General features: G+C 34.9%; 1 protein-coding gene across 2 annotated transcripts; it reads right to left on the bottom strand.

Annotated features, from left to right (window-relative positions):
• Positions 1-7010: 7010 nt before the first annotated feature.
• Positions 7011-22291, bottom strand: ics (ras suppressor protein 1). Of its 2 annotated transcripts, none has more exons than XM_089246229.1 (9): positions 21852-22291; positions 20707-20757; positions 17437-17504; positions 16416-16468; positions 15910-16028; positions 15260-15342; positions 14811-14925; positions 9732-9864; positions 7011-7756 (listed from the first exon to the last, which is right to left on the bottom strand). In XM_089246229.1, the coding sequence occupies exons 1-9, from the start codon at positions 22015-22017 to the stop codon at positions 7666-7668; spliced, it is 879 nt and encodes a 292-aa protein (XP_089102355.1). In that variant the 5' UTR covers positions 22018-22291; the 3' UTR covers positions 7011-7665. The 2 variants fall into 2 exon arrangements, with proteins under 2 accessions (XP_089102355.1, XP_089102356.1); XM_089246230.1 differs by lacking the exon at positions 21852-22291 and adding an exon at positions 21668-21753.
• Positions 22292-23755: the final 1464 nt, after the last annotated feature.

The following is a 23755-nucleotide window of genomic DNA, read 5'->3' on the forward strand; positions in this document are numbered from 1 at the left end:
TTGCAAATCCACATATTAATGATTGGTAGTGATGGATAGCACCTACTGAACACAAGACAATGCTGGAGAGAGAGACACAAGTACACTCTCTGTTAGGTTTCACCAACACAAATCTGACATAGCCATATTCAGGTGTGAAATATGTGGCAGTTAAATGGTAGACCACAGTTTGTGGACCATTAGGGAAGGAAAATAAAATCATTCCAGCTGGAAATTTGTCAAAAATTACAGTGGAACCTTGTTTATCTGAACATCAATTTTCCAAACAACTCAGTCAACCAAACAGAATACCTTTTCAACCTAACTCATTTTCAGTTTTCTATAGTCAATGATGCTCAACAGTTGGCATTTTCTTTTGGAATGTGAAAATCCTCTTATCTCCCAACTCGATAGTTTCGTTCCATATTGTAAAATAATTCACTTCCAAACAATTGTACTGTCAGCATAGATGTAATCAGGGGCAGATCTGGGCACAGTGTATAGTTATAAACGATTGAGAAGCAAACAAACGTGTGACTAGGAGCAGATTTAGAGCTGTCTTTTTTTGTTTTCATCTAATTCATCTTAAATTCAATTTATTCCTTTGCGTTATCGAATTGGCTTCGGAATTGATTTTCCAAACACCCTTCGGTCCCGATGTGTTTGGATAATCGAGGTTCTACTGTATATAAATCAAGATGATCTTCAGAATCTCTCTCTCTCACAGTTGTTTTAAATTTATGCAGAAGATATTGAGAGTATAAAAAAATAATAATCAGTAGAGAATTTATATTGACTGATTTATTAGTAATTATATTATGTGCCTAACTTATAGTTGTTTTAAATTTGTTACATGGTAATTTCTCAGTGTTGAAAAGTTTCTTTGCAACTTCTCTCTACAGGTAGAATACTTAGCAATGAATGTAACTAAACCAAGTAAATTAAAAAATTTTTTGTTAGTGAACCTTTTTACTGAACATATTGTTAGAAAATTCTTTGATTCACAGGGGTACATATAAATGATAGGGACCCACTTTTGCTCAAAAAGGACCCAGAATTAAGAGTGGAGCGGCATCTCTGCATTAACCATGAAATGGAAAAACAGAATTGATGAAAAATTATTTTGAAAAACAATTTAATGATCAATTTATTGGTAATTTTCAAATTTCACGTGCTTTTCATTCTTTTCTTACGTATGAAGTTTTATGGTTTTTGATTGATCGTAAGAGTTTTAAGTGAACGAAAATAAATTATATAGTCATTTATATCCGAATTTTATCAGAGCTAGACTATGTATTTTGAAATATTATAAGTGATATTAATTATAATTAATATTAACTTATATAAACTTATTAAATATTAAATAAGTATTTTTTGAGAAAAAAAAACTTGACACTCACGAGGAGATTGTGTGATTAAACACAATACATTTTATTCATATGAATTATTTTGTGACTATTTGTTTGAAGGAAATAATAACCCAGCTAGCTCCTACTAGAGAATTTGTTAGTGGTGTAACAGACTTCATTATTTTTTCAAGCCTTAAGGTTTTCTGGTATTTTGTATAAGAAAAGTGTCATATTTGATTGCCAGCTAATTGAAATTGGTAAGCCCTTGCTAAATTAATCTTTTTGTGAGCGAAACTAAAAATACCACAATGTGGTGCAAATCAAATGAAAATGTCATTAAAGACACAACTTCTCAGATTCCATAGCACTTTCAGAATTCTATGTCTAGGTATTGGAGATTAAAATATTTAATTGTGTAAATAATATAGCAAAAATTTTTTAATGCTAAATACAGAACAAGTTACAGAAATTTAAAACTAATTCTAGAAGTTTAATTTTGGCCAAGTTTTTCCACCCTAGACTTGGAAAGGTTAGTGTACCTTATCAGTTGCTTTAGTTATCAATTTTCTATGAGGCATGTAAATTCTCGTTTTTAAGTATATCAAATTTTTTTATCAAAAGATGGTTTTACACATTTTTTCAAATAAAAATATAGGTTTATGAAAATTTTTTTGACTCATAAGAACTATATCTTATTACAAAGTTTTGAAACACTATTTTCTTATCAATTTAACAGCAAGAAACCTTAAGTATATGAATGGCCCTAAGATGGTTCTTCCAAAAGTGATGAATTATATGAACCATGTATTCGTTAGTTATATGAGTGTTTAATCAAGTCCTTTAATTTCATCTCCAATCATCTGTGTTCTTTGAATTGTTTCAATATTCTGAAGTTGATTAAAGTTTTTTTTTTAAAAGCATCATTTGTGTGTTGTATTATTTTACTTTTTAGCAAATCTAACAAAATGTTCTTTGATTCTTATTTCAAGTTATTAACAGAAGCTTTTCGAACGAGGTGGGACCACCCACCAACAATAGTGGTCCTTCAACATTCCCCCATGCCTCCAATACTTTTATAAAATTCAGTTGAGGGTATGGAAGCATCCACCTATGATTATCACCCTCACACACAGCCCAAATGCTGTAAAATTATTTTTCCAGGAAACAGGCAAAATGCCTCATTAATACCCTTTTCAACTTCTGTCTCACAGTTATGCAACACTGCCCTCTTTCAGAAAAAAATGATTTGCCATATTTAAAATTTCTTGGCAATGAGTTTAACATTGCGTTCTTTGATATCCATAGAAATGAGCATTTACAGTTTTCCCACCTAAAAATTAATTAAAATTTAATGGCTGTAAGCCATTTTTTTTTCTGCATATCTTAGAACTGGTTCTCAAAATGCTTTGACATGCACAGCAGGGTTGTTATTTTAGCCAGCCAAAATTGGCTTCGACTAGGCTACCAGCTAAAAGTGGTCGAAACTATTGAAATGGTCTTAAACTGATATAGTAAGATATATAATAGTTTTAACTTTTTTCGTATTAAATTTTAATTCGGTTTTTACTTTTAACAAGCATCAGAATGTGTTTTTTAAAAAACGGTTGCATTCACTTTGACGACGTGTGGGTCTAACCATGCTGAAAACCTGTTTCAACCATCCTGGTTGATATCAGTTTTGACCGGTTTTCTACTATAGACCAGTGTTTCTCAACCGCTGAGCCGTGGTCCAATACCAGGCCCTCACGTCATTCACACTGGGCTTCAAGTGGCTGGCAGTTTCCTTCCCCCCATTCATTTTCTGTTGCAAGTGTATTTGAGTGGCTTTCCACTTATAAAAATAAATGAAACCAAGTCTCGGGCTTACAAAGGTTGAGGACCACTGCTATGGATGACTTCAAATGGTCGAAAGAAACAGCAACCAGTTTTCCCATTATTTTTTTACTCAGTAGTTTCTCTTTCTCATAGAGCTGCTATAGTATCATGCCACCCTCTTCTTACAGCAGGCAAAGCTGCAACTAGTAGAGGGGAGGGGGTTCTTGTGCCCTGGATCAAGAAGGGTACAGTTTACTGTTTCTCCATTCAAAATTATGGGGGAGGGGGTGCACCAAAATAGACTGGCCCCTGGTGACAGAAATTTTTTGTTTCTAGTTGCAGCTCTGATAGCAGGTTCGCCAATTTAAATTCACTTAATTATCTCTCTTTCTCACTATTTTACCTTAATATTTTAATAAAATAGAACCATTTAAAATTATTACTAAATCAATTTCAAGACCATATTTGACCAGTTTTTACCACATCTAGATGGCTAAAACCACTTTTAACCAGTGTCCTAGTCAAAATGTCAACCCTCACTGTTACAAATAACAATCTTTCATGCTTCATTTCTTCAGTCATTAAGTTAAGGCAGTATCATGCAAGGTCGTAACAAGGATTTTTGATGCCCCTACCCTTTTAAAATTATATAATTTTGTAATATGGTATTCTTTGTCCCTACCTAAAACTGTGCTGCCCCTATATGTTTCCACCCGGCGCAGTTGACCCCGCCCCCTCTAGTTACAACCCTGGTATCATGTTACTTCTTAAGAATTAATGGGAAAAAATTTAAAGTGAGTGTTTTTTACTCTTGAAGTGGCCAAAACAAATATTGACCAGGTTTAACTGATCATGGTTTAAACCAATATAACCCTGACGTGGAGCCTATTCAATATTTTAGCAATTATGTCCTTAAAATAAAAATTTTATGTTAAAAACCATGTCCCTTAATTGTTTTGAACAATTTATATTATAGATCAGTTAGCCTCCCCATTAGCCAGCCATAGGACCAACTGACCAATCGCAAAACAATACTGCATGTCAAGCCACTCATGGACGTAAATACAACCTGAGACTCCAGAGAACTTGACTTTTGATCCAGTTTTATCAATTCTCCTGATGATGCCAACCACTAGTGTTGGGGAAACGTTGAGAACTAACTCAAACTGACAATGGTCTTCGAACCCGAATAAACAACTTTTTATTTGTTTTTGTTGTTAACTTCCTTTAAGTTCAGTATATTGTCAAGAGAGTTTGCTTTTATCGCTGTGAAATTGTGATCGCTGCGTCGAACCCACTTTGCCGTATGCCTGTAAAGGCGGGACGGTCGAACATATTGATATAGCTAACAAAGCTGTGGTTGTTAATATGCCAGGGAAATACAAACCTGTTGTTGGATACAAAAAACATAGTCCATTGATAAGTTTAATTTAATAGTTTCAAAGAGCTTCTTCAGAGTCTAAAACAAGACCAGACTCCCAAGACAAGATATAAAAAAGGACTACAGTTAATGTTATCCCTGGCAAAAGTGTTGATGTTGAGGACTTCATGGCTGAAGATATGGAGCTGCAAACTTCAGATCACGATGATCCAAACCGTTGTGGCTCCAAACAACCCAAGTCATGGACAAAAAAAATCCAAGAATAGAAAACCTGTTGATTCGTCATCAGAGGATGATGGTGCATATTCAGTGCAGGATAGCGATGAAGAATCTATTTTGTCCTCTTCAGAGGAAAACATGTTTATTGATAAAGAAGTTATCAATAGTAATCCTTCAGACACAAGTACGTTCATCATCCTGGGTGGCTATATGGTAATCAAAGGATATGGAAAAATAAAAACTTTTTCAGATGCTATGTTTGTAAAGCAAGTACAAGTTCAGGTTTCAAAGACATGCTACTTTTTAAAGCAGATCTCACTAATGTTGTAGCTTATTAACCCCTTCCCTCTCACGCCAATCAAAATGATGGGCTGAGGTTTTGCCCTTTATTTCTCGTGCCCGTGATATTTCCAGGCTGGAATGTTCAAAGCAACACACCAAAAAGATTAAAAACAATCCATTTCTTATACCCGGAAAAATTTTTATTTCTTATTTTACATACCGGATAGCAGTACCAGACTATTTATAATGTTATCTACTATCCATAGAAATGACATGGTAGATGTAGTGCCATAGCAAAGCTGTGAAAAAAACCTACAGGTGTAACAGATTCCAACAAAAATATGTGAGCAGTAGATATTGCAGGCCAATATTTTGGAGATTACTTTATTGCTCGAAAAAGGGGAAAGAAATACTATAAGAAAATATTTTTTCATCTGTTAGATTAAACTATTTTGAATTTCTATCTTATTTACAAAAAACAAGATGGGGAAAAAAAATCCCATTTGATGTTTTGTTTGTCTTTAATAGATGAACTTATTGCAATGTATTGGCCATTAGACACCATTCCAAAAAGAGGCCAGCCAAGCTTGGAAGATAAAAAGCAATACAGACCTAGGTTTTGGGTAATAATTTGTAATCTTTTATTTAAGTTTAATGGGGAAATTTGCAATCTAACTTTGAAAAATGTTTCTACTCAGCCCATTTTACGGAATATATCTTATTAAGGGCTGTCACTTCAACTTTTTCCGGGGGGGGGGGAAGAGAGACAAAGCACATGTACTCAATGTATGTATATATATATTTGTATATATATGTACCATTTTTAGTGTATTTTCAAAAGCCATTTTTAATTATTTTAGGGGCCTAAATGATGGGCCTGATCTCATTCCAACTATTTTGTGATCAGTATCACATTACCTACTACTTCATCAAACACCAACTCTGGCCATATCACTATATTGTAATTTACTGTCGTTAAGGAGATGGGTTGGAAATGAAGGTGCTGTCTGTCAGTGGTCGCCTCAAACTCATAAAGGAAAACATCTTATCTATATCCTCCCTTGGGATTGAACCTGGTACAGTGACAGCAACCTTCACCGTGGTAGATGAGCATCTTACCATCACACCGCTCGGGTGTATCACATTACCTGGAAGCAATCCTATTGATATTTTATATAAGGGGCCGTTCAAGTATTACATAAGCAAATTTTTAGCTATTTTTGACCCCCACCCCTGTCAGCAAAATTTCGTCTTCAGCTCCGCCCCTCTGAATCCTAACTCATATTTTCATAAAGGGTGGTTGATGACGTAAGCATTATCCAAACTTCCCCTCCCCCCTTGTCATCAAAAGTCAGCAAATTAGAAACCCCATCGATAATGACGTAATACTTGAACAGCCCCTAAGTTCAAAATGGTATTCAGTTTATAATCAACAGTAGGTGTTCTGAGAATCGGAAAAGTTATAAAACTGGCTTTCAAGAGCTTTAAAAAAATATAAAAGTTGATGTGTCATGAATATAAAAAAGAATCAATTCTATTAAGTTTAGAATCGTGAGCCTGGGTTATGAAATATATGATGCAATATTTTATCTGATGATAAAATAGTTCAGATTGCAATATATATATATATATATATATATATAAATAAAAAGTTGGCTTAAATTATAATTAAAAAGCCAACTTTTTACTAAAATTTTATTATAAAAAATTTATTAAATTTATAAATTTTAAATGATAAAATTATATATTTATAAATTTAATAATTTTTTTATAAATAAAAATAAAATCATATTTTCATACAAAGTTTTAAGCAAGCTATAGTGGAATTTTTTGTCTTGTTGTCCTTCAGTAAAAAAGTTTTGTGTAGCAGCAGTCATTCAAAATTACACAAATTCCAGTCATGTGAGTGAAAGTTCTACCCAAGTTTGTATGATAAATTTTTTATACCCAGGTATAAAAATTATATTTATAGTTCAAGCCATCCATTAAAATTTTAAAAAAGATCAATTTTATTTTTATAAATATTCATTTCTTACAAACATTCATAAAATTTAAATGCAGCAAATACAATCCAATATTTCTGTTACAGTGAATATATTTTATGTATACATCACCAACTTAATCTAGCAGTTAATTACCACCTGTTAATCTGTTAGAGTTAGTGAAGGAAGAAATTAAAACATTTTTAAATGGTGGGAAGCCTGTTTGTATATGTGTTACTGCCAAAGCCTGAAGTTGGCCAGTTTGTAAATTGGCGGCCCTATATACCAATCCCTCTGAGTCAGAGTCACTGCCATGTTGGCATATTTTGTCATAATTACGGTCATTTATAATTAGCCATAGCTAACCTTAATTATTATGGTTATCTATGGCAACCCTAATGATCAAAGGTATCTGAATATTAATATCTAAGTGATCCATATATAGGGGTTAGCCAAAGCCCAGAAAAAACCTGAAATTTGGACCTTGGCCAGATCAACTGAGCCGGCCAGTTTGCGAGCTGGCCAACTTTGGGCTTTAACAGTAACATATGCATATAAATACTATGTGAAGATATGTTTACTAGTCATGGGAAGAGAAAAAAATCTCAAATACAGGAAATAAAATAGCCAGATGCTCATAATTTTAGCACTGTTCTTTTCAATTATGATCCCTTTTTCGGCTAATCTTCTTAGACTTGTCTGTTCTTTTGGGTGGGGGTGATCTGTTTTGGTGTTGCCTGCTAAAAAGGCTATAGAACAAAGTAAGTATGGTACGGCTTGTAATGGATTTTTCTTTTTCACAACTGACATTTTACAAAACGCATAAAAATGGAGATACCATGCATACTCATGCTTAAGCAATCCCTTCCCAATTCGAAGATAATCAAAATCTAAAAAAAAGTATAAAATCTGCCAACCCCCAAAAATAGACACATTTTAGGTAAATATAATCTTTGCATAGATAACTACTTATTGTGTCCCATTTCTAAAAGGCTCAGTGCATTGCTTGGCCCAGAGGCCCATTATGCTGTTAAGATGGCCCTCCCCTATCTTGGGCAGGATGTAACCCCACTTAGCAGGCTGCATTAAGCATATGGATAGAAGATTGTGCAACCCTGTTGTATAGGGCTCCTTGACACCCTAGGCTGACTTATCCGCTACCTTTGTTTGCATTGTGACATCAGTGATATAGCTATAGCCAATCATTGCTTCTCATTTTGCTTTGTTTAATGATTACATGTCATTTTGAACAAAAAAAATTGGGTTTCTCCGCTCTAAGATAGAGGACGATAAGTCCAGTTATATATGCTGTGTGGGTGAAAGGTGTGTAGTGGTAAAACTCAAATTGAACTTTTTTTACAAAATATAGATGAGACTAGCAATGAGATGCAGAGATCAAGTTTTTTTTTGAAGGAAAATGCTATGGCCTCTGGGGAATCAAACCACTGGCCATACACCATCTGGGCAAGAGCACTAGACTACTATGGTACAGATAGTGACGTACAAGAGAAACAATGTGCGTGATGTCACTCTCCATTGTTCATATAAAGTATGGATGACTGGAAAACAAGACCAGTAGAATTTTCCTTCCAAAAAAAGAAAAAACCCAACTTAACCTCAGCATTATTTCCAGACACTGGTATGATTGAGTGACATTATATATTTCTATTGCCATAGACTGACCTACGTATAAGTCAACAGTCGACCCCACTAATATAGAAACAATTTTTTTTGCAAAAATTACCCTGCTTATACATGAGTATATACGTATAGTAAATACTTTCAGTGAACAAACATAATATTGTAAAAGTAAAACGAAATCTGTAATAATTCTATCTTTAGTGAAGTAAAAACCTAAATAGAAAGAGTAATTAATTACTTCTTCAAACTTTTCCATGTAAGTTTGACTTTTGAATTGTCATGTATGAAACAATAATATTCAAATAAAAGCTATTTCCCATTAATTTACTTTGCTTTGGCATTTCAAACAATGATTTGTATTGCAAAAATTAAATGAAACTTTATATAAACTCTGTTTCACTGCATTAACCCTTCAAGTAGCATAGCAAAATCACTAATCTCTATTGAAAATGTGATATCTTTTTTAATCAAGGAAGCTTTGTTCCAATTTTCAGCAGGTGTGAATTAAGGGGTATAGGGAAAATTGTTCCACTGAGAAATCATCTTTACAAAATATCTAGGCTTGTCAATGCTAAAATAAGAGGCTTTCAAGGAGGTGAGATATCGAAAAATGCCACTTAAAGGGTTAATGAGAATTTTCTTGGGTTTAGGAAGAAACTATGTGATAGTGGTTTGATTCAAAACCTATAAAAATATAGCTTATAACAAGGATGATTTAAAATATTGGTTTTGATTTCTAGTGTAACATTAATCATAAAGAGAGAGAGAATAAAAGAATAAACCTATTTATCACTAACTTTATTCTTTGCAAAGCAAAAGCTTGTGTAAAATTTGTCAAAAAATAAATTCAAGCTTTTTGAATACCTACCTGGAATTAACAATAAAATTCACAACATATATGTAATGTATGCAAAAAGATTTCATTTAGAATTAAGGAAATACACAAAATAGTTTTAATTCTTATATCCTTTTATATGAAACAAAAAACTTTAAATAAAACAATTGTTCACAAATAACCAACATTATTATGATAAGTACATATGTGTGTGCTATAAAATAAAATTGTAAAATGATCTGACTTACTATTTGTATGTATCTGACCGGATATACTCTATCACATGTGTGACTCCTAAAAGTAGCTGATCAGCAATTGGAGGTACCCATGGATTGTTATCCATACGAACAACACAGTGGTTACCAAGTAAATCAAGATTTCCTGCAAAACATAAACAAATGCCTTAAGATCACAAGCGTTATATTTACCAACTTTTATACCACTTCGATCATAAATTAAATAAACTATTGGAGAAATTCTTTTCTGTACAAGGAATGGGCCATCCCATTTTGGTTTAAGTTTACCCATGACATTTCCTGGGACACTAGACCTATGAGTTCAAACTAATACTTGGTCCCCAACATTAAACTCATGTTGGACTCTCCTTTTATTATAATATCTTTGCCTTCGCTGTTGCTTTCTAACCCTCTCTTTGACTTGTTGTACCAAGGTATTGGGAATATTGGCCAATTTCCAGACAGGAAGATCCAAAGCCCAATCGAAGGGTAAGGCAAGCTCTCGACCAAGAATCATCTTAGAAGGAGACACCAGTGGTCTCCAAGGGGACAGAGCGAAGGGCTAAACCAAAGAAAGACAAATTTTTATCCCAGGTACGATGGTTATTGGAAATATAACAAGAAACCATTTGTTTCGAGGTCCTGTTTATACGTTCAGTCAAATTTGACTGTGGGTGATAAGGGGTAATATATCTTTGATTTATTTTCAACACTTTACAGGTCAATATTTTTTGGAAACCCAAACCTTGTACAATATTCTAACACAAATTTTTTGGAAATAACTGAGGCAGTAATCCTACGGAAGGGAAACACTTTTACCTATTTGGAATAGTAGTCAACTATGACCAAAAGATGCATATTTCCTTTAGAGGAAATGGGGAAGGGACCCATAGTATCTACCCCTACAATTTCACCTGGAAAACTAACTGTCGAAGACATCATGGCACCCCATTTTTCTTGTTGTCATATTTTCGAGTCTGACAAATTGGATAACCCAACACATATCTTTTGACATCTTTTCTAATGCAGGCCAATAGGCTCTTTTTAGGCATCTTTAATACGTTTTTATGCATTTCGATAAAAAAAAATTTCCTACAAGCATTAGGGATGACTAACAATTTTTTATTTTCATGTAAATAGTATAATTTGCCTAACTCAAAAAATATTTTTCTATTTTAGGATCAATAACCCTATTTCCTGAATTTTTTTCTTCAATTAACGTCTGTGTATTCTAGTCTGTTTTGAAATAACCTCCGAAACATTCAAGAGGGAAAACATGTACAACTGTACTACCAGGTGTACAAGTATGAAATACGGATTTCAGAAAACAGATGATGCACCAATGCAGTTTGTGCTATAAAGATTTGACACTGCGCCATCTTGTTGTGTCATCAACAAGTGTCAGATGTGCACGAGTGATAAATTGGAAAAGTGGGTGCATAGTGTTGTATTGTTGTGTTCAATACGTCAAAAGTTATACTGAACAAAGAGCATTCGCAGACAGCATTAATTTTTTTGTTTTCATTTGAAGAAAACTGCTGCTGAATCATACCGATTACTTCGAGAAGCTTATGGTGAACATGCTCCATCGCAAGATACGTGTGAATGAGGGTTTCAGTGTTTCAAAAGTGGCGACTTCGATGTTGCAGACAAGGAACATGGAAAACCGCCAAAAAAAAAAAAGATGTGGAATTGGAAGCATTGTTGGACGAAGACGATACTACACAGACACAAAAACAACTCGCAGAGCAATTGGGCGTTAGTCAACAAGCTGTTTCCAATCGCAATGCCCCATAACAATGTGAAATGCTCCTTGACAATGTTCAATGTGCAATGCTCCCTCACATACGGCAAAAGCGGTTCGCGGCACGTTGGAAGCACTCAGCTGTAAGTTCTACCCTATGCGGCTTACTCACCAGACTTGGCTCCTTCCGATTACCACTTGTTTGCATTGATGGGTCACACACTTTTTGAGCAGCGCTTTGGTTCGTACGAAGATGTGTGTGTGGGGGGGCGGCAGCAGCACCCCCCCCCCCCAGCGTCAAAGGTGAAGTTGACTGATCTAATGTATATATGCATATATGAATTGACATCTTGCCGCCAAAAATAATGACCATGCCCCCCAGACCTCCAAGTCTATCTACGCCTATGCTCGACCCGAGTAATGAGTCCAACAGGTTGACAGCACTCGCTAGAGGCCAACTGAAATCTACTTCCTATGTAGGGCTTAATCTTTTATATTTTTTTACACACCTTTTGTGCCAACCCTAGGCTGATCACTGACTTGTTAGTCTGTGTATACATATTATAGCCCTCACAAATATTTATTTTGACAATTGGAAACAAAAATTCAAATTGAGAGGAGTTAATTACAGGCACATCCCCCTTACGTATATTTGTAACAAATATTATCCTGGTAGAGCCCCCAAAATTGTAACGAATAATGTTGTTACTTCCTGGATTTCCATTTTATCTTTCCCAAAATAATTTCGTCAGACAGATGACAATAATGATATGACAACTATTTCGTTTACTTAAGACTTATTTCAGCGTTAATCTTTAGATTTTACAACAAAACATTTTAAGCCTGCACAACATGCATCGGTAAATTTCCTTTAGACAGGGGTGGGAAGTGACAAAGTCCATTTCGGACCAGTTTTGGAGCAGCAAATTCAGGATTCGGAGCAGATATTATAAATTGGAGCAGCGAAATTAACAAGAATATTTTCGTTAACCCTCAACCCTTTTCAAAAACAAAACAACTGCACTGTCTTGTTATCAAACATCTTTTCATCAGCTTGTTTTTTGTTTTTTAGGCTTTTGACACCTTGTTTGAAAGAGCAGCTGCCATAAAATTTTTTGCACCCATCTATTTAAGATGATTTTTGCTGACTGAGGGCACTATTTGCAGCCTTGAACAGCAGCGCTTCAAATGAGCTAAAAAATTTTTATGTTTTAAATTTTTTTATACTTGGAAAGAAATTGTTGCAAAATGGGAGAGAATTTCGGAAGAATCAACACGATGTTTGGCGATATTGACAATTTAACGCTCGTTATTCGGCAAAGTTTCTAAATTAACATTCGTAATTCGGCGGACATACGCTTTTTACTCCCGGAATGAAAATTTTCACGAAACATCGGGATTTAACACAATGACGATCGACTACAGTAATTTCTGCTGCTTTCAGTGGAGACTTTTTTTAAATGGAAACTGACTTGCATTTGCACTTTAAAGCTAAAAGACATTGCAAACCATCTTCAGTTCCATGATCATGGACAATATCGGGGTTTCGCGATGGAAAGCCTGATGTGTGTGTGTGTGAGGGGCCCCGATAGTTTAAGTATAGCGGAATAAAACACTCTCTTCTTGGAAAGAATCGTTTCGTGGCTAGCAGGAACAAAACTTTTTTGCCATCCTTTCAGAAATTCCAGGCATATCGAATTGCTATTTGGTGCAGAAAAATACGCTATTGAAGCCAGATGGCTCAAGATATTAGTTGCAATGTACGTCTATCTGCCAATGAACAAAACAGTTTCGAACTATTTATTTCTATTATTACAAATTAAAACATTTTAGTTAAGACATCAATTCAAGGGCAAACCCTTCACTAGTAGGAAATCGCAAAGTATACTTATGGTGAAGCGAGGGCGGAAGTGACACTCAGCTATGGTCTTCAAGAAACGATGCTCGACCACAGATGTCAGTAGAGTCACATAGAGCTCGACGACGAACCCAAGGCGTCGACGAGACGGCGGAATTGGATCACGGACGTTGACAGAACCACACCTGGTCTTCACCGATCAAGCAGTAGAAGTCAGATGATGGATATCGTGACGAACCCAGGGCGTTGATGAGGCGATATTAGATCACGAACACCGGTAGAACCACACAAGGAATTCAGCGATCAAATGGTGGAATCCAGTTAACGGATATCTTGACGAACCCAGGGCGTTGACGAAGAGGCATCATTAGATCGCGGCCATCTGCCGTGCTACACGTGGATTTCGGCATTCAAGCGGTGGAGTCCGATGGTGGACGTTATGACGAAGGGGTAGCATCAGATTGCAGCGTCATACGAGGAAACTAACAGATCACTGCTATTGACCATGCCAGCCAATGACACATCGCAGTCTGCAAGATCTACGAGGGCATTAAGATCGAGAACGGACACCAGACATCCCTGAACGGCATTCTTGGAGAGCAACTGACGGGAACATCGGACCAGCCGAGTCGTTCGGATGATGTGCGAATTTACATGAGACTGAAGACTGATTTGAAGCACGGACGTGATTATATATAGCTCTCAAATCACTAAGCATGCACATGAGGAGTAACGCACATGCACCCCCATCGACATCGGCGTTCCAACAGTAAGTTAGGAAACTAGTTTCTTTTCTTCCTAAAACAGTTCGTGACACGTCGGCACCGAAAACGTCCGTAAGTAACAAAAGTTTGTTTAGTCGACAGAAAATAATTATGAACATAAAATAAAGTATATGATAGACATAATACAAACTCAATAATAAAACATAATACATGCACTGCCATTACATAAGGGGTAAAGGTCAGGCGAGCGCCAACAAGGTCATGTTACATAGTTTTGCCGCAGAGTTCCCACCCCTGTTTAGAGTTTTAGCTATAATATATCACAGATTCAAAACGTTCTCACCCGACGATGGGGAAAATTCCCCATCTCACATTACCGAAACCAATACGTATCGAGATTCGGCGGAACTAGAATCAACATAACACTTGAGAAATTTACATATGCACATGAGCTAAAAATAATATTGTAGAATTATGGTATTCGGCATCTGGCAGCGCAAAAGATCATAAACATGGCGGTTAATCGGCGGAACATGATCTCGCCGATCGATCCCAGAATCAATATAAAAGGTAATATAAAAATGACTAGAAAAGGACCATTTCCGGTGGGGCCTAAATGGTAATGTTACACATGCTTGAGGAAGCAATTAACGTACTGTTTTAACTTGATTATTATTATTATTATACATGATTATTATTCTGTGAAGGGGTCTATAGCCTTCAAGGGCTATATTCACACACGAAAAAAACTATATACAACTTACCTATTTCCGGTGGAAGCACAGATAAACGATTTCCTTGTATGTGTAATTCTCGTAAGCGGATCAATGTGCCAATTTCTTTGGGAAGACTTATTAAGTCATTATCTCGAAGCACAAGCTGGAAGAAAAAAGTTGATAATGGACATGGTATAGCTTATAGTCTGCTCCTATATAAGATGGTCTGTGAAAAAAAAGGTATTGCTACACAAATATAAAACTGCTGTTGAATTTTTTGTCATTGTTTTTCCAAAACCAATTTTTTCCAATCAACTGATTTTTTAGTAAATTTCGAATCACCACTACTTGAAATTTACTAAAAACTCAGTTGATTGGAAAAACAGTGACAAAAAATTCAACATAGTTTTATATTCATTTACTATTGGTGTAAGTCTGTTTCATGTATTACATCAAAACTGATGTGAAACAACAAGTTATTATATACATCTACTTACAATTTGAAGAGATTTTAACTGGCCCAGCTCAGCTGGTAAGTATTCAAAGTCATTGTCACCGAGATACAGTGCTCTGAGAGTTTCTGAATGAAAGAAAAAAGATAAATTTATTTTCTATACAGGATGTCCTACTCACCACTGCCCCTAATTTTCCATCTCATGAGCAAATGAACAATAATTAATCCATGGAAATGAACTGTGTCTTTCCCAAGATATAATGTGTGGCCACACACACACATTCAATACTTTTCTATATATATCTTATATCTCTTATTATGGGGCATTCATAAAAATTGTAAATATTGGACTGTCACAGTACTGAAGAAAATGTTAGATACAAAAATGAATCATAGATGCAAGCCTCTTATAACATGAAGCATAATTTTCAAACACTTCATCTGACATGGATTAGTTTCTTTACTTGAAGAATCCTGATTTTGATTTTTTTTTGTCAGAAGTAAATTTCGGTAAATTTCTTGTAACAAATATTTTACAAAATGTAAAAATTAAATGTACAATCTATCAAGTAGTTATCTGAACATACCCAATATCAGAGCACACTGTCATGTTAGATAAACTAATATTGATAATTTTGTCGCTTTTCTTTTCAAGCATGCCAATAGCACAGCAACAAACTGTGCAAAACATACCAATCATGAAGAAATTTCCAGGCAGTGTTTTTTCACTCAAATTATTATAGGAAAGATCCAAAACTTCCAGTGCCAGGAATGAACCAAACCCCCGAGGTAAATTGCTCAATCTATTCATCCTTTTGAAAAATAAAACAACACATATACATTCATTAGTTTAATTTCTTGTATTCGAAATAAATTTTGTGCATTTTATTGTATTAGATATCAGAAGATTTTATACTCTACAGCAGCGGTTCTCAACCTTTTTTGACTTGAGGAGCCCTTTTCAGAAAAAAAATTCTATGGTGGAGATCTGTATATATACAGGGAAATTTTTTAATTATTCATCAAAATTACTGATTTATTTTTACTATTTAAGAATATTTATAATTATTTTTTAATTTCACTGTCTTTTTTATTTTTCTTGAGTGGCTGCGGAGCCCCTGGAGAGTGCACAAGGAGCACTGGTTGAGAACCGCTGCTCTACAGATATAAATGTCAGGGGTATGTATGTAGTCACTTACCCAAGATTTAGAAGTTTCAGTTTTGGTAATGAAGATATACATGTTGGAAGATCCTATCAAAAAAAAAAAAAAAAAAAAATTAATCCATCAAAATTAATGTAAATATTTTTAAAATTTCAAGTATAAAGAAATGAAAGAATAAGTAAATTGAATTTTTTGAAACTACAACTAACCAATACAACCATATTCAATTATTTAACCCTTTAAGCGGTTTTTTAAATTTTCCTGATCCACATTTTTTGTACTGTCACAGAGGAAATCACAAAACCTTCTAGAAATTTCCACCTATTTTCAAGAAGAATATTTTTACCGATCTAGTGCAGAGATACATACTTTCTCCAAAACCAAGAACAATAAAATTCTCCAAAAAGAGGGGGAAAAAAAGTCTCTCCCTTCTGTTATCTAACTTTGAGCAACAGCTGACTCCACCCATTGGCAGGGTGGGGAGAAAGGAAAATATGTTATCAGGCACAGCTCTCTGTAGGGAGCCAGCTAGGCTTGGGATTGCCAAAATGAGGGGGTTTTAAGAGGGCTAGATATTTCGAGGGTGCCGAAATGAAAGGAGTCAAGTTAGATGAGTTATCTTATCATTACCACTGTAAAGGTTAGAGCAGCTTATCATACTACAGCATAGTTTCTCACTTTTTGTTCCACATTGCCATTCCTTCAAAATTTTTTTGTCTCATCCCCCCCCCACAACTCAAGCCAACCCATAGGATCCTATACTAACCCAATTGGGACACGACCCAAGCATGTTTCTAGGCTCTCTTCATAATTTTAATGGAGAACCAAAAATATATATTTCATGGATATATATATAGATATTAATGAAAACCTTCAATGGTTTAGGAACCCCTGTTCAACTTAGACCACTTCACAGTCCCCCGTGGACCCATGCGTTAAGATACCAAACAATTAACCAAAATTGTTAATCTATGTTTGGATAACAATTGTCCTACTGTATACAAAAATTCTTTACAGAATCTGTGATAAGAAAGATAAACAAAGTTTACTTACTGACCTCGATATGATTATTAAAAAGGTTGAGACTTTCAAGATTTTCAAGATTAGCTATGCCTGGTGGAATAACTGAAACATAGAAAATTTAAACTGTTATTATGATTGTAGAATATAGATTTATTGTTATATAGAGTATATTGTAGCAAAGTTTCACACTATATATTCCTTTCAGACAAGGTAGCAGAAATGTGGGAGTTGTTTTTCCTCGCTGTAGATACTTTTTAACCTTAATTAACCAGCCCTAATTTCAAGAAATGTGGGCATTTTATCTTTGAAGTCTACAGCAAGAAAAAGCAACTCGCACGTTTGTGCATACCAGGTCTGAAAGGGATATGTTAAATTTAAATCCAGAAGACCAATGATGGATACCAATGATGTTTTCAAATTCTTTGCCTCGGTTGACATTATCGGTTCTGTGGGATTTGAACATATCCCATACCAATAACGCCGGTTTCCCGAACTCTGCTATAAAAATGACTACTGATTTCGGGGGTCAATATTTTTTCATCAAAAACTGACCCGAGTATAAGCCGACCCTCCTACTTGAGGAACGAATTTTTCCACAAAAAAACTCGGCTTATACACGAGTATATAGGGTATATATATATATATATATATGCACATTCCCGCATGTACCGATTCGTTGGGGGTTCCGCGGGGGGTGTGTGTGGGCGGGGTGCATGTGTGGTGTAGCAGTAGTAGGTAGGGCCTCCAAAAAATGGCTCGGGGATCCATGATGTTCTTAAGTCAGCCACCTCGTTGGGCAATTTGCCTGTTGTGGCGTTGTATTTGTATTTGTATAAGACGGGTAAAACCAAGAATTTACCTAAACAAATTGGTAGACAGCTGAAAAAATGCTCATGAATTTTTATTTTGGGCTTCCACTAAGAAAATTAGTAAAACCAATCTGTGAAAGCCCATTTTGTTTTATGAGTCATTGAACCAGACCATGTTTTTATGATTAATCATCACAGTAATTATTGTCTATTAATATCTGTTATTAATCATCACAAATTTATCATTACTTAATTATCAATTAATTATAATTACTAGTTAATTATACATTCTCTGAATGATAGCGTCCACATGTTTTAAAAAAAATTTATTAGTTAATACTAAGAATCAGGGTTCGTATAAATATCGTAATAATATTGAAAACATCTGATATTTTGATGTATATCAGATATTTTGATATAGGCTGTATCCGATATTTTAGATACAATGGTCAACATATTTTTGATAATGAACGTATTCAGGCTTGATGAAAACGAATAGTTTTTTTTGGAACATATTTCTTTACCTAAAAACATTCATCTGATATTTTTAAATAATATAATCTTTTTTTAACATAATTTTTCGCATTCAACATCAAAAATACAAATACAAAGACCACAACCGGCAAAATGCCAAACCAGATGGCTGAAAAAAGATGCCTACCATAAAAAAATAAAAGCTATTATATGACGACCAAAAATTCAAACCATTCTCGACTGAAAATATCAGCCCATTTGTGGCTGAAAATATCACAACATCCTTGACTGAAAGTATTATATAAAACGTCATAGATTGAAAATATCAAACCACTCTCGACTGAAAAATACCAGTTCATATTCTTCACTGAAAATATTAGCCAATTTACGACAGAAACTATCAGCCTATTTGTGACTGAAAATATCAAACCATGGTTTACCATACTTGGTTGAAAATATCAAAATACCAGCTCAATCTCGACCAAAAATACCAGCTCATTCTTGACTGAAAATATCAGCCAATTTATGACTGATAATATTAGCCTATTTGTGGCTGAAAATATTAAACCATCCTTAACTGAAACATCAAAACATCTTTGATTGAAAATATCAGTCCATTCTTGACTGAAAATATCAGCTCACATTCTTGACTGAAAATATCAAACCATTCTTGGTTGAAAATATCAAACCATTCTTGGTTGAAAATATCAAACCATTCTTGGTTGAAAATATCAAACCATTCTTGGTTGAAAATATCAAACCATTCTTGGTTGAAAATATCAGCCATTTAGAACTGAAAATATCAGTCATTTACAACTAGAAACATCAGTCATTTACAACTGAAAATATCATTCCATTCATGGCTGAAAATATCATTCCATTCATGACTGAAAATATCAGCTCATTCTTGACTGAAGATGCCAACCCATTCTCAACTGGATGTTTTTATGTTTGAACATAATTTGTGTTTGTTATGATTGATAAAATAATTTACCGATGAAAATACCAAATCCTTTTCAACTGAAGATATCGAAAATATCATGTCTCATCATATTTTGAAAATAAATATCGGATATATATTGTGATATATATAAATTGATATACAGGGTTATTCAAAACTCAACGTACAAACTTTTAGGGGAGGTAGAAAACAAAAAAAACAAAACAATCACTTAGGAATGTATGACCGGAAACCCCAACCTGATCATCTGGAGGATAAATGAAGATGGAGAAATGATAAGCCAATAATGGGTGGAGAAACTCTCTATTTAACGATAATTTACATGAGGACAGTATGTGTACATGTTAAGTTTCACAACAAGTGCTCAAAGTTCTTACCATCCACAGTTATGCACGCTTGACAACGACGATGCATTGATTGTTGAACAATTTCAAAAAATACCATTCTGCGATGGAAATTCTTGCGCTGTGGATGGTAACACTTTGAGCATTTGCTGTGAAATTTAACGTGTACACGCACTGTCCTTGTGTAAAGTATAGCTAAATAAAGAGTTTTCCACCTATTATTGGCTTGTCATTTCTGCATCTTCGTTTATCCTCCAGCTGATCAGGTTGGGGTTTCCGGTCATACACTCCTATGATTCTGTTTTGTTTTTTCTACCTCCCCTAAAAGTTTGTACGTTGAGTTTTGAATCACCCTGTATATCAATGAACCCTGCTAAGAATGTTCATAGGCAGGGCCGTCTTAAGAGCATCATGAGCCCCTGGTCCAAATGATTCTTCTGAGGCCCTACGTGGTGAATTCTCGGAAATTCCAACCACATTTCATTTTTGTGAGGCCCCTTTTCTCTAGAGGTGCCCGGGTGGGCCCATGCGTTAAGATGGCACTGCTCATAGAAGTTTCTTCAGGCTCTTACCAGTTTATTTTGGTGATTTCACGGATTTACCAGTATTCAGGCTCCACAGCATGATAATCATAAAATCTCAAAACAATGTGGCAAAAAATTTTGATAGTTTTTTAAATTTTTGTGTATATAAATATTAACAAACACTATACTTACCTAATATTTTGTTGTGGCTAAGTGTTAAACGGGTGATATTTTGCATCATGACTGGAAAAGAAAAAAAAAGTTTTTTTTTTAATTGAAGGTGTTGGTATATAATTTTTGGAAAGTCTAAAAAAAAAGTCAATGTTGAACATATTACAGGAATGACCCAATTTATTCAAAAACTTAATAAAGTCATAAAACCTAAAAATATTAAAAAATTCTCTGCATTATAGAAATTTAAACATGTTCATAGAATTTTTAAGTAATGCATGGTCAAACAACTATAAAAGGGACTAATAAATCAATAATTATTAAGATTGATCTCTCATGAAAATTGATGTATATTAGGCATATTTATAGAATTTTTTCTAGGAAGGTTGTCTTTTACAGGATCCTGTGGTGATAAAAGCATGTCAATTTAGTACTTTTTTACCAGCTGTGATTTTAATTCTTTTTAATTTGGTGGCCACAGATTTATCATTTGATTAATATATGCGCTATATGAATGCGATATATGTCTTTTACATGTGTGTCACACATTTCTTTTATGTGTAATATATTTCTTACATGTGTGTCACACATTTCTTTTGTGTGTAATATATTTCTTATATGTCAATGTATTTAAGTGTGTGTAATGTATTTCTTATGCTGCAATACATTTCTTTCATGTAATATATTTCGTATATGTGCTCCAGAGTGAAAAAAAAATTTAGAGCGATAAATGTATATTGATCAGAATAAATACATTTTTACTCTTCCGGTAAAATTTTATATTCACTCAAAAATTTAATTTTATCAAAAATATCACTCGCTTTATTCAAATCCATATAACTGAAAATCAAATTTATTATTTTTTTGAAAAAAAAATTGTCATCTGTATTCCATTCTTATAAATTGGTCAAATTTAACGAGGATAAGTAAAAACATTTGACAGCATCAATAATTAAAAACAAAGCAACTAATATTTATGTACGAAACGATAGATTTCTTTATTTCCATTCATCTTTTTAGATGATCAATCAATCATCCTTTAACAGATGTAAACAGGAAAAGAGCCCACGCCCAAATAAATGACGTCACGCCCGGCCTTTTTAAAATTTGGTTAACCATATTTGGAAGAGAAGATTGTTAAAAATAAAAGAAACATATTCACTCACGCAAACCAGGCATTTCTTCAAACGAAGCGATTCCTTTATCGACTAAATCGATTTCCGGATTGTTTATTTCAGCCGCTTCATCTAGTATTCGTTTCACTTTGGACATTTTGCCGAACTCCAAGAAGTTACAGGAAGTTTGTTGTGGAGGTTCCGTAGATCTCTCCATAGCAATAAGAGATAACAACAACAAATGTCAGGCTCAGTACGAGCGGTTTCACTAGATCTCGGCCGCCTACTCACTCGCTCACGAAACTCAATTGATTACTATATAAAAAATAAAGCGAATGAAGGCCGGGCCAGTTTATTCTTGGAAGCGGCCCTCAGGCTGTTATAAACATTATATCCAGAAGATGGCGTTCGTACTCTTGTAGTAAGCTCTTTAAAGAAGCTTACTCCCACACATTAAAGGCTGTCTTTATTTTAAAATATGAATTTACTGGAAATTTCTTTGAAATTCTTTGTTACTAGCGTGACCATACGTCCGGTATTTCAAACGACATTCCAATATTTTCGCGTAATTTTGGCCTTCCCGACTTTTTTTTTGTATAAATGTCCCGTTTTCTTCACATATTTTCAACGAAACCAACTTGAATTTTTATTCTTTATTGAAATTAAGGATTTAAATTATCTTCAGGGGCGTCAGAAGTGTTTCGAAACTGTGTTTCGTCTTTAGTTTTATATCGGAAATTTTAATTTCTGAATTAATTTTGGGGTGCTCGAATCCATGAATAAGAACATTCATCTCACATATTTGTCGTGTTTTTCCGTTTAATTCATTTTAATACACTGTAATTTGCAGCAGTGGTACATTTTCCGCCATTGGTGACTTTTCGGGGACTTCAGCAATCGGCAACTTTACTAACTTTTGCCATAATTTTTGATGGCAATTGGTATTTTCCAGTATTTGGGATAACATTATTGCATATTTTTCATACATTTAAAGAAATATGGTCAGCCAAGTTTTGAGGGATATACAAACCTCATCTAAGGATAACCAACATTGTGACTACCTCTTGGTAAGGGCAGATCCAAAAGGGGGCAATCACTCTTACCAAGAGTCGAATAATTCGGGGAAAATTGGCCTGTTCCGTAAGTACAGGATGGCTCAACTAACTTGCACGATAAATCACCCTGAACCCGCCCCTGACACATGGAGAGAACAAATCTAGAAAGAAGTAAAGGGAAAGAACCCATAGGCGTATCGCGGCCGACTCAACACAGCAACAACATGAATTGAGTCGGCCGTGGGCGTACATAAGATTTTTGCGAGAGGAGGGTTCGTTTTTCACTGCAAAAAACTCTAGGGGGCAAGGCTTCGAGTTGGCCAATGGGTAAAATAATGGCTCTCACATTCTAGAGTGGGGCCCCTAGGCTGGGATATTTGACGGATCCCTAAGCCAGTTTTTTCACGGGCCCTTGTATAGTAAATTTATAGCATGAAAAAAAAAGAGATGATAATTGTCCTGGGACCCAGGGCTAGAGTCCTGTCAGCCCCACCATTCGGGGGGGGGGGGGGCTATGAGTAAAACATATGAGAAATGAGTGAACTCTCTCTCTGACCACATTTCCTCGAGAAAATTACGGAAAATCGAGATCACAAATACGAATCGAAATTGCCAGTTGCATAGGCGGAGATGAACTTCAATGGCTGGAATCAAGGGCGTGCGCAGGATCGACCTTTGGAAAGGACACAAAAAGCTTGGAGGCTGGGGGGGGGGGGGAGGCACAGAAATTATCTTCCTGAGGAATTTTGAGTTACCCTTCAAAAAGTATTTAAATTAACAAATTGGTTAACATAGCATATAAAGGATATTTTCTTCTGATATTTTGATTTTTCACCGAAATATACATTTTTTTTTGTCGGCTTGTGAGTGGCACAAGGGGCCCGTGCCACCCCCTGCGTA

This window comes from Pholcus phalangioides, unplaced genomic scaffold (genome assembly GCF_987345545.1).
Source record: "Pholcus phalangioides strain wild (caught in Gottingen) unplaced genomic scaffold, Ppha-v1.0 ptg000017l_1, whole genome shotgun sequence".
Taxonomy (NCBI): domain Eukaryota; kingdom Metazoa; phylum Arthropoda; class Arachnida; order Araneae; family Pholcidae; genus Pholcus; species Pholcus phalangioides.